The sequence below is a fragment of the Myotis brandtii genome, unplaced genomic scaffold, assembly GCF_000412655.1.
Source record: "Myotis brandtii unplaced genomic scaffold, ASM41265v1 scaffold3914, whole genome shotgun sequence".
Classification (NCBI taxonomy): Eukaryota; Metazoa; Chordata; class Mammalia; order Chiroptera; family Vespertilionidae; genus Myotis; species Myotis brandtii.
Window position 1 is genome coordinate 76,051 of NW_005365007.1, and position 12,904 is coordinate 88,954.

General features: G+C 40.8%; 1 protein-coding gene across 1 annotated transcript; it reads right to left on the minus strand.

Annotated features, from left to right (window-relative positions):
• Window positions 1-5,957: 5,957 nt before the first annotated feature.
• LOC102256308 (tripartite motif-containing protein 64-like) lies at window positions 5,958-9,729 on the minus strand. Its single transcript, XM_014544998.1, has 4 exons — window positions 9,328-9,729; window positions 8,649-8,744; window positions 6,730-6,960; window positions 5,958-5,984 (listed from the first exon to the last, which is right to left on the minus strand). Exons 1-4 carry the CDS (start codon window positions 9,682-9,684, stop codon window positions 5,958-5,960), a joined length of 711 nt encoding a protein of 236 aa, XP_014400484.1. The 5' UTR covers window positions 9,685-9,729.
• Between the last annotated feature and the right edge of the window lie 3,175 nt (window positions 9,730-12,904).

Genomic DNA, 12,904 nt, shown 5'->3' on the forward strand with positions numbered 1-12,904 from the left:
GTGTCCTTATAAAATAAGGACTCTGGAAGGTGTAGTCATAGTGCCAGAAAAGCTCAGGAAGGAGGATAGTGTGGCCACAGCCAGCAATGGTGTGGAGGCAATGGATACCCTGACAGCATGGGAATGTAGGCAGCAGGATTATAAAAAAGACCAAAACTCTTTTTGGTGGTGGTTGAGGTCAGAGGAGGGGGTGGAATTTCAATCAGATTGTCCTCTGGGTTATCCCTGCACCCTACACATTACAGTTCTATCAGCAGCTTTACAGGGGACTGAAGTTCAGGGTCCTTTGCTGGGTTGTGCAGTGGGAGGAGGCAGGATCAAACAACTTGGCATCTCTAACTTCTGTCTCTGGGTGGCATGGGGCTATGGCTCCTGGCTGCAAAAACCACCACAGTAAATTCTAGGGGTCAACCCAGGTTTGTGTCCCTTTCTTCTCAGCACTATCACCTGCTACTGGGTCGTAGCTAAGGGTTCCATTGCCCTAGCCAGAGGTTGACCAGATTACTGAAAAAGGCATCAAGTTACTGAGAAGCTGTCTGTAGATGGGGAGATCTATGATGGCTGTGTTTGGTGTTTACAGATAGTATAAAAATTAACTTTCAGTTAAAAACTGATACTGACCGGCAGTTTCAATTATTTTTATTATTTCCTTTTTGCACAATAAAATTACTCTTTTTAGAAATCTAATGAGACTAAAAGTACCACAGTACTTTTTATAGATTAATTACTTTGGCATAAACACTTGACCAAAACATGAATTAAAAACCACCAGTGACAAGAAAGTTGAGAGCTTTTAGTGTATACTGTTTATTTATGTGTGTTTTTATAGAAGCACAGCGTGTACATTATAAATTGAGCAAAATAAAATCTTAAAGAAAAACTAAAGATTTCCAGTAATAATAGAACCCTATAAAAATCACCATTAGCTACTAAAATTAAAATATGGTAAAAGCTTTTTACTTATAAACACCCATGTATACTTCCACCTGCTAGTATTTCAAATATAAGGGAAGAGCCACATCATATATTCAATGAAATGGGTAGTGAATAATGATGTTTAGTTAAGAATGTAAAAGGTCTTAGTTACATTAGCACATAATTAACAATACACTACATATAATCAATGAGTTAAAGGGCACTCTCTAACAATATAATATGACAGAGGTTTCAATGTTCAAATTATGTAAATACAATCTTATTTTGAGTTTGAGTCCTCATACAACTAACAAATTCAGCAGATGGTTCCCATCATATTGAAGAAAAATAAAATTTATGTAAAATTTAAAAATGCAATAATTAAGGCTAAATATTTGTTGAAGAGTTTAATCAATAGGTTAATCACAGCTGTAGAGAGGGTGAATTGTAAGATAGGTGTGGGGAAATCACAAAATGAATTAACCAACAGAAGACCAGATGCTTGGAGTCGTGGAACAGACTGACATACCTCAATGTGGCGGAGGGTGTGGGGGAAGGAAAAGAGAAAGCAAAAAAACTTATGTACTTATATGTATAGCCCATGGACGGGGCAATATTGTGGTGACGGGGCAATCAGGGTGGTGGTTGTGGGTAGGGGCTAGGAGGCTGGGAGTATGGGGGAATGGGAGACATCTGTAATACTATCAACAATAAAATATCTAATCTAATAAAAGGGTAATAGGCAAATTAACCATCACTCTGACACAAAGATGGTGGTGCCCATAGTGGCTGGGGCGGGACGCTGCCGTCGTTGCCTCGGCAATGAGGCCAGCTCCCGTGCCGCAGCCACAGAGGGAGGGAAGAGTTCTGGGCAGGCAGCACACCCCAAGCCCAGCAGACACATTGCAGGTGGAGGGCGTGCCCCAGATGGCTTCCACAGGGCTTGGTGTGGCAGCGTGTGAGCTGCAGAAGAAACACCTTTTCTGACCATTCATTGGCTAAGCTCCCTGCATGCCACCACTTGCAGTGTTCTTGGTAACTTGGGTAATAAGAATCCAAGAAGGTGATCTAGGGATTTTCCACCTTACTCCTGAAGGAAAAAACTAAGGTCTGCTACTGGAGGGGCTAAGAAATGTCATATCCTACTCTAGGCAGTTTGGCTCAGTGGATAGACCTCAGCCTGCTGACCGCAGGGTCTGGGTTTGATTCTGATCAAGGGCATGTATCTAGTTTGCATGTTCCTCCCTGGCTGGGGCCCAGGTCAGGGCTCATGCAGGAGGCAACCAATTGATGTCTCCCTCTCACATTGATGTTTCTCTCTGACTTTCCCTCTCTCTTCAAAGCTCTCTAAAAATCAATGGAAACATATCCTCAGGTGAGGGTAAAAAAAGAAATAAAGAAAGAAATGTCATATCCTGTGAAAGACACATCTTGAAAATGCCTAAAGAAAGTTGCCATTTTTTTCATGGTGAAGGGACTGTAGACCGTGTTGATGAAAACACCTTGGAGGCTGCAGTGGCTGGCAGTGGCAGCAGCAGTGGGGTGATGGGGCTGGTGTCTTCCCCTGATCAGCCCGGTCACCTCCATCAGTAGGACATCCCCTGAGGGCTCCCAGTCTGTGAGAGGGGACAGGATGGGCTGAGTAACAAACCCCCCAGTGCACAAAGTTCATGCACTGCACCTCAATTATTTATTATATATATGTTAGAAAACAGAAAAGATAGTTTATAAACACATTTAAACATTTAATGTGGTGACACCATTTTATAAACATACAATAATTGCATTCCCTTAAATTGCAATGTGCTAGGTATTGCCCTGGTGCTTCACAGGACATTTCATAAAAATAGTTTCCAGAGACATGGAAATTCATCAAAGAAATGGCCAAGACTTAACTTTTCTTTTTCAAAAAAAATCTAATTCACTTTTTTAAAAATAGATTTTTTTTTTTATTTTAGAGAGGAAGGGAGAGGGAGAGATAGAAACATCAATGATGAGAGAGAATCACTGATTGGCTGCCTCCTGCACACCCCCTACTGGGGATCGAGCCCGCAACCCAGGCATGTGCCCTTGACTGGAATCAAACAAACCTGGAACCCTTCAGTTCACAGGTCAATGCTCTATCCATTGAGCCAATCCAGCTAGGGCAAGACTTAACTTCTCATTGAGCATCAACGCAACGGAAAGGCTTCAGAGGGAAAGAGAAGGCGGAAGAAGCCAAACTACATAAGAGGGAACCATCGGCAGCATCATGGAAGCTCACAATACCTTTGTCATAATCCAGAAACACTCCAATCTTACCCACAGGCATTTTCACATGATGAACTAAGAGTGGGCGGTTAGTGGAGAGATAATAATGATCATTCAGCTTCAAGGCGAATAGAAGAGATGCTTCTTCAAAATCAATAATGAAATCATTCTCTCTTATGAGGATATCTTTACACACTCCCAGAACCCAACTCGAGGTGCGTGGCACATCCACCTCCCAGTAATGTCTACCGGAGATGAACGTATGATTTCCCCATGCAGCAAAACTCCGCACTCTCTGAGGCTCCCTGGGCATGCTATGATGGTTATTTCCAAACAGCACACCTCTCACATCCTCAGAAAGGCTCATGATTTGACTGATGGTTTCAGCAGTCAGGACATTATCCACTGCAGAAAGAGGCAAAATCAGGTCAATAAATGGAATTTCCATGGCCTGAGGAGCAGAGTCTCTTCATTTGTCCCTCCTCCAAGGAAGTACAAAATAAAGAAAGCAAAGAGAGTGCAGACTGTCTCATCTACAAAGAGCAAGTGTTATTACTACCTCTACAGCACAAGTCCTTCACAGTACACAGAAGAAGAAAACAAAACCTCTGCACATATCACCAAGGGTGTGACTGTGTGAAGCAGAGATTTAGTGTCAACCTCTGGGTTGTTTCAGGTCACACATAAAAACTTTTCTTTCCTTTAGAAAACTCTTCTTGTGTTGATTGTCCTTGACACTATTTAAGAAATAGACAGCACTTTGCTATTATGTGGGTTGTTATCTATAATAATAAAAGAGTAATATGCTAATTAGACCAGACATCCTTTTGATGTCCTTCTGGACAACCTTTCGGACAAAGCCAGGGCTGCAAGGGAAACTCAGGTCCCAGGTGCCAGAGGGAAAGGCAGCCAGGGGAAGGAAGGCCTACTCTTGCACTAATTTCTCGCATTCGGCCGCTAGTTCTATATAATAGAGTTAATATGCTAATTATACTGAACAGCAGAACAACTGTCCAGATGACCTTCTAGACCAAGATGGGGCTGGGAAGTCTGAGCCCCTTGCAGGAATTTCATGCATCGGGCCTCTAGTTGGAATATAAGTGGCATCAGCTACATATTCAAGAATCTAAATATTAGATTGAAATACATATTATGCATAAATTAGTAAATGTTGAAGATAATGCTTTGGATTTTCATTATCTGTTCAGACCCTGCGTTCAGTCTAATCTCAATTTCATTTCTGGGTATTTAGATCTGCTCTCTACTATGAGCCTAATATGATTGGACCCTGGTCACAGATCCTTCTCTGTCAGTGGCTTTGACATCAATCTAACAGCACTAAAATTATTCTGCTTATAACATTTTCAGTCCCTTTTTGGACTTTCTGATTTCATAAATAATAAATATTCTTAGTGAAATGCATGATATATGCACTTACAATATACAACAGATTTAAATTCATCAGTGTCATATGTAAACATTTAATAGCTGGGTAACTGAGTAAACATACAATATTGATGGCTAATCTGAGAACTAAATATTCTATCACCCCGTGACCACATGGTCAACCTCATTGCTCTTCTCTTCCTCTATGTATTCCAAACGTCAATAAAAATAGGTATCTTCCATTGTATTTTCAATAAGTTGCAAAGTTCATTGTGATATGACTATATACGGGAAGAAGATACTAATTTTGGAAAGTGATGGACTGCTTTCATGACAGAAAAGATAAAGTTAAAATAGAAAAAGAACCTATAAGCCTAAGGACCACAAAGAAATTGAGGCCTGATGCCATATGGCTTGCCCTTACCTTTGAACCTGCTCAGCATGTCCAGGAGTCCAGTGCTGCACCAGGAAGTGAGGTCGGGATTCACTAGCTGAGGCATTTGATTCTGCACCAATTCAGTCCTGTATATAATGACATCAGTGGCATTTGGAGGCAAAAGTTAGTCACACAACCTACTCTAAATATCATAGCTTTTCTTACAAGATATTTCATCAGGATCCTCCCACACTGAGCTAATGGGGTATACATTGTAGTCTACCCTCTTGGGGATATAACAAATGTTACCTTACTTCTTTTCTGAATTTATAAATTATATCACATGTCAACTTCCCTATTCTCCTCAGATATTATTGCATTTCTAAAATGATTCAGAATCATTTCCTCCATCTGCTCCACCCCAGAGAATGCAAACCCCTGGGTATCTGACAGGGAGCAAAACATCCAGGCAGAGCCTTTGGGACTTGAGTCTGGGAGTTGTCACCAATGAGACATTCAGTGTCTGAAAAGGAGAGTCCATAGAGCCAGACAAGTAAGAAAACCTAACTTCCACTTGGCAGCTCTGCTCTTGAAGATCTAACTCTTTGGGGGCACCAGGACGTCATTCCCCTGAGGTCTGACCTGCAGTGATGGAACAGGCTGAGTCATTGCTAGTGCTGGGAACAAAATCAACCCCCATACATTCATAGCAAAGCTCCTGTTCCTGCTCTTTTCACCTTCCACCTGTGCAGTGTAGGTACCTTTTCTGTGATACCTTAAAAAAATCACTCCTGTAACGTTTATTGTACTAAATAGGAAGAGGATGGGGAGAGGAGCTGGAAGAAAACTCAGAAGCTCAGATGTTTTAGGTACATATGAATTAAACCACATGGGAAGGAAACTTCTGAGACCAGAAGGCCTCAGGGCCATTTTTGAAAGAAAACAGGAAATACCTACAGAGGATAGTCAAAACATGTACAGCGCCCTCACCCAGAAGAGAATGACTTTCTCAGAAAGAATTAGTGTAAGCTCACCTTTCCAGCACGGTTCCCAAATCCTGCAAAACAAATAGAAAAAGAAGGTAAAGATACAAATTATCTCCTTTTACATATTTTCTAGCATTTGTTTTAATACTGTACTTTTTCCTATTCTCCCTTAAAGGAACAATCAGAGGCCATCTTAATAATAGCACTTAAACTAAAACACAGAGCTTCCTCAAGGTGTTCTGAGCATGGCAGAATGTCAGGCAGAGAAGTGAAGTGATGCAAGTAGACCTAGGTTTCCAATATCACTCATTGCCCCCTGTTATTCCCAAGGAGAGATCTGACCATTTGTAACAATAAAATCAAAACAGGGCATCCAATGAAAAACAGAGAGAGCTTGAAAATTGATTGCCAAATTCTAGAAATCGTGCCTAGGCAAGGGTCAAAGCCTCAATGTCTTTAGCAAGTTGCTTTTATGGCAGTAACAGAGAGTGACAGCAGATCAGGTGAATGTAAATAGAAAATTATCACAGCAAAGTTAATGTTGCCATGCTGAGAGATTGACTGAATTTGGACAATCTGTCTGTGGAGGTGGTGCTTCAGATTACACTGAAATCACATTATCTTATGTCAGCTACTTAGGCAAAGAGCTCACAAAGATTACCAGGATACAAGAAAATAAGTGACTGACTGGATGGACACCATGATGGGAGTCCAGGAGCATAATCACTTAGCTGAGGGTAATGGTGTATGCAGGCATCATAGCCACATTGTCCAGAAAAGTATTCCAGTCTCAACTGATGGACATTCCCCTCTCACCTGGAGCAGCTCCACATCTGACTTGTGGCACATATCCTTCAGCTCTCTGAACATTTCTCTCTGGTTTTCAATCTGTTGGGTCATTCTGACTTTGCTTTCCTCCAGTTTATCGAAGTACTCCTTTGCTTCTTTCTCCATAACAACCAGATGGAGGCACTCCTCCTCATAGAGAAATTGATGAATCTTCTGATATTCAGCTTTGATCATCACCTTCCTAATGTCCACATACTCCTGCACAGATAGAGGATCAAAGGGCTTACACATTCTCACTCTAAAAAGATTGTCAAACTTCCATTTTTTTCCTTAGTCTCATCAAGAAACTTTTTGTCTCATACCTCAAAGTGTCTTGAATATTTGCAAGCCCTTCTGTTCACCCTGACCCTATGTTCCTAGTCTCTTTTCTTATTAAATAAAGCCCTCTTAAGGCTCCAATTCTAGCCAAGCCTGTGTTGCTCAGTGGTTGAGTGTCCACTATGAACCAGGAGGCCACGGTTCAATTCCAGGTCAGGGCACATGTCAGGGTTTAAGGCTCGATCTGCAGTAGGGGTGGTTAGGGAGGCAGCCCAACAATGATTCTCTCTCATCAATGATGTTTCTGTCTCTCTCACCCTTTCTCTCTGAAACCAATAAAAATTTTAAAATCCTATATAATAAAAGCTTAATATGTTAAGTGTTCGGTCAACTGGTTGGCTGTTTAACCAATCAAAGCGTAATATGCTAATGATATGATAAGGCCGCTCAACCACTTGCTATGACATGCACTGACCACCAGAGGGCAGACACTCCAACCCATAGATTAGCTTGCTGCTGGGGTCTGGCTGATCAGGACTGAGAGAGACAGGCCAGACATGCCCAGGAGCCCTCCCACAGTCCCTCCCTGGCTGGCCAACCTCCCGTGTCCCTCCCCTGCTCCAATCATGCACTGGTGGGGTCCCTGGGCCTGGCCTGAACCCTCTCAAAATCTGGGACCCCTCGGGGGATGTCTAAGAGCCGGTTTTGGCCTGATCTTGCAGACCAGGCTGAGGGACTCTACTGGTGTGCAAATTCGTGCACTGGGCCTCTAGTAAATAAATAAATAAAGGGTCCCTGGAATGCTTCTTCACAGTTCTTACTCCATCAATTATTTCTTCTCCTTTACCTTCTTTTTTATTGCTCCTTTGCTTGATTTTTTATTAAGTATTTAAAAATATTTAAGTATACACCATAATATACAGAATTTTTTAAATTCTCTATTTTTTTTTCTCTTGGTCCTACTTTATTTTTCTCCTCTCCTTCACAGTCAAACTTAGTGTGGTTTTGTCTTATACTCTGTTTCTGAAAAGATTTATCAAACCTTCAAAGTTATACTGGGAATACCTCTCAAGCCTTGCATACACACAGCTGATTAACCTTTGAACAACATCTATGTGTGCAGGTTTCCTTGAAGATTCATGTCGGCGCAGACCAAAGATGATATATTTGACCTGATGTTGCAAATCCAATAATGCAGAAGGTCAACTGTATGCATTGTTTTACACAATTTTATATAAAGGACTTGAATATCCCTGGAATTTGGTATCCCTTGGGTCCTGCAAACAATGCCTCATAGATAAGAAGAAATAAGGAAATTGTGGGAAAGTCAAAAGTTATATGTGGATATTTGGCTGCAAGCAGTTGGGACCCTAGCCTCCTGCCCTGTTCCAAAGTCAACTGTATTAGCATTCTTCCCTCTAGCTTCCATGAGTGCAGAGGGTGAACTGCATGCATTGTTTTACCATATATATATATATATATTAAAATGACTACTTTTTCCTGGGCAGAAACTATTATCATTTAAGCATTATTCATTAACTTCAATTTACCGAAAACTATAAACCAGAATTTCTCAATCTGCATAAATATATCAAAGTAAAAAATAAACAGAACATATTCATTCTTACCTCCAGTGACTCGGCTTTGCTAGTTTCTAGCTTCAGATTGTTTTGCAATTGTTTAGACATATTCCATAAGGAGCCCATCCTCTTGAGAAGTTTCTCCTGCAAAATAACCATGAAGTTTAGTGACACCTAAGATGGTTACTGTAAATTATATCCTCTTTTTATGGTTACTAGTAAAGGCAGACGTTGAAAACACTGTCGCCTTGAGTTAAAATGGAGAGGTCTGATCTTTTCATATTAATCTCATTTTATTCTTATATTTTGAATATCAGCGGTGACAGAAACATAACAATGAGTTTGGAGAGACCCTACTGAAAATAACCATTTCTTGGGAAATTGGCACCCAGATTTTCATCTATCCTGACTATGAAGAAGACAAACTTGCATCAGAAGCTAGTGTTCCCGGTGCTAGCCACCTGCCCCACAATAGCACCAATCCTACATATTTAGACAATATATCTAAGGAAATCTCCCTTAGTACAGGCTTAGCACAGCTCTGGTTATAGTGTCCATGTTGGCCAACAGCTTTGCCCGGATACATTTATATTTTGGAATTTACATTGAAACGTCAACAGTTCCACCAGCTCTATTCTCATCAATAAATTTTTTTAATCCTCATCCTCATCTTTCTCTCTCACTTAGAAGCCTACATCTACCAAATTGCACGAGAGGCACCACTTACCCTAAATTCCTCAGCAGCCCGTTGGGTTGAGCGGTGGCTGTGAAGCATGTGCTCCAGGGAATCAGAGCAGAGCCCACAGAGCAGGTTCCTGTCAGTGTCACAGAAGACCCACTTTGCAGCATCGTGTGCCTCACAGATCTGCTCCGGAGAGCTGTCGACAGGATCATCTCTGGCCTGTCTGGCCAGGGAAGCCATGTTCCTGAGATGGGTGTTGGTTTTCAAATCTGACTTCTTCGACACTTGTCTGCAATGAGGGCAGCACATGGGAGTCTGGGATGCATCCCAGCTAAGGAACAGGCAGGGACGGCAAAAGCTGTGCCCACAATCTAAGGTGACCGGGTCTAGGAAGTAGTTCATGCAGATGGAGCAGGTGAGTTCCTTCTGCAAGACTTGAAAGGTGTCTGAATCCATGTTTCTAAAATTAAAATAAAAGGCAGACAAAACAAGAGAGAGAGGTACAGAAAGTCATTCTTCTTCACAGATGAGGAAAGGAAGATCGTTGGATAAAGATATGTCTGCTTGAGCTCTATCTACCTGTTAAGTAGGTATCGAATCTTCTCATTAATTTACCACCAGTACAAACGTAGACAAAGCAAATCTAGACATGTTGGGTTTATGTTAAGACACAAATGAGAAAATGGGACAAGATGGTCCCCAGCATCCTTTCTGTTTAAAATCAACAATGATCTCAGCCCCCCTCTGCTAGACTCAATTGTTTGGAGCGTTGTTCCAACATGCCAAGGTTTCCGGTTTGAATACCAGTTCAGGTATATACTGGAATGAACCAAACATCAAACTGATCTGGTTAAACTACACTGGTTTAATTTAATTAAAGTGTTGACTTTAACTTTGAAATCCTTAAACTATACATAGTTGAATTTATGCCTTAACTTTAATAGCAAAACTCTCCCTTTTAAATAAGATATTGTAAATTTTTCTGTTATTTCCAGTTCAGGAAAATAATTTTTTTCCCAACTCAGTTTATTTAGCCCATCATAGCACCTTCACATTTTGAATTGGTGCATGCTCAAACTACACTGATAATCAGCAAGTAATCAATTGATTTTTTTTTTTTTAAATCTCCTTAACTGGTGAGGATCAGTTGGTTGGAGCATTGTCCCAAACACCAGAAGGTGGCAGTTTTGATTCCCAATCAGGGTACACGCTCAGGTGGTGGGTTTGATACCAAGTTAGGGAGCATGCTGGAAGCAGCCAATCCATGTTTCTCTCTCTCTTATCTATGTTTCTCTCTCTCTTATCTATGTTTCTCTCTCTCTCTCTCTCTCTCTCTCTCTCTCTCTCTTTCTTTCTTTCCTTAAATCTCTCTGGAATCAATTTTTTTTTTCAAAATGAAAACAAAAACACTGGGATGTTGTCTCTACACTAGAAAATCCAGAGATGCAGTTAATGGAAGCGTGACTGGCTCATCTTTATTTCTGATATTCTTCCATGTGTCCAGTTCCACTTCCTGGAAAGCCTTACAATTGTTCAGATCTATTTCAAAGTTTTCAAATGAAGCCTGGAGACTGCAAATATGATCTTAACAAGGTTTTTCTAAGTATTTGAACACAATTTTTTTAGGTTAATATGTATGAAGATTTTTACATGCATACATTATATTTAACATTTTAGATAGTTTATGATTTCCATAATTGCACAAAAACTAACGAAATCTCTTTTAAGGCCTAAAATAATCCACTAGTAATATGGTAATAAAATAAAAATAATCAAGTAATCTATTATAGCAAATATCAATATATTGCAATGCTCTAATCACAGATATTTTAAATATCGATGTCAATTCAATTAACTAGAAAATCTACTTGTTAGCTTGGAGAAGATCCATGCATTCTAACAAATAAATTGAAAGTATTTGTCTAAGAGAGCGTAGGCATGAAGATATTTACTTTAAATCCCATACTCACCAGATTTTAAAATTAGTTGACTCACCTCTGGAAGTTCTTTCGAAATCAGAGTCGTAGGAACTCTTTGCGCTCAACTGGCAGCTCCGACTTTCGTCAGCCTACCCTGGAGACAAAGTGAAGTGGCCGCTGGAAAGACTGGCCTTTTATACCTAAGGCCACACCCACTTGCTGGGGTTGGCTTATATCTTAAAAAGGTAATAGAATAGTAGGATTCCTGGGACAGTAGGATGGCTGATTAAGTTTAGAACTTATAGAAAACAACATTTGGGGGCTGACACCCTAACACAGTGGTCGGCAAACTGCGGCTCACGAGCCATATGCGGCTCTTTGGCCCCTTGAGTGTGGCTCTTCCTAAGCCTTAGGAGTACCCTAATTAAGTTAGTAACAATGTACCTACCTATATAGTTTAAGTTTAAAAAATTTGGCTTTCAAAAGAAATTTCAATCATTGTACTGTTGATATTTGGCTCTGTTGACTAATGAGTTTGCCGACCACTGCCCTAACAGAATGTAAATGTGTTTTGCGATAAGATGCATGAAACTTTCAATTATGCAATACCGTATTATTAACTATAGTCCCCATCTTATAGATGCTGTAGAAAATCATTTTTAACAGAAGTGCCATGCTCCATGGTACCAGGTCAGTAAAAAGGGACCTTCAGTACACCACACATGGCAGGGTGGGGACAGGTGGGAGGTGCTCTGAGAACCCAGGGAAGAAGCAGCAATACAGCCATCTGAACAGTAACAGGGATTTTAACATGACCAGCGCAAGACTCCCTTCACATTCTGGCACCTGTACATTCTGAGCAGAGCCGCCTGACTTTGTTATTAACAACCATTGATGAATTCTATTTGACATCAGTGTGATTGAAAGGATGAGTGACCAAGTTACAAAATTGCTTTCAGGACTCCTTGGGAAACTAGAGAGATGTGCACAGCTACTTAAGAAAAACAGCCCCAAAGAGGCTCATCTGGTCATCTGATGTTCAGCTGATAGGAGCCATGCTGACTGGAAGATCCAGAACAGACCCAGCCCTAAGCCAGTTATCAACTTGGCTTTCTCATTATGCTGGTAGCTACAGCCTGAAGGCAGCAGCTTTAACCTCTATCAGAACTGGGTTTCAGGTGAACATTTTTCAGGGAAATATGTTACCGCCCCTTCAGATGCTATATCTCTTCAGAGGACAGTAACCCCTAGCACATTTCCCAATAGGGCTGCGATGCACGTACTCACTAGCATACTTGGGATTCCACTTACAATATTTCAGAGGTTTTCCTGGGTCAAATGGGAGTTCAATTTTTAATTTGTTTGAAGAAACTCAAGTAATTCCACTCTTAGGAATATATCCCAAGAAACATGAAACACCAATCAGAAAGAACATAGGCACCATTATGTTCATAGCAGCGCAATTTACAATAGCTAAGATTTGGGAACACCTTAAGTGCCCATCAGCAGATGCGTGGGTTAGAAAACCATGGTACATCTACACAATGGAATGCTATGCTGCTGTACAATAGAAAGAACCCTTACCATCTGCAACAGCATGGATGGACCTGGAGAGCATTATGCTAAACGAAATAAGCCAGTCAGAGAAAGATCAGTATCACATAATCTCACTCATTTGTGGAATATAATGAACAACATATACT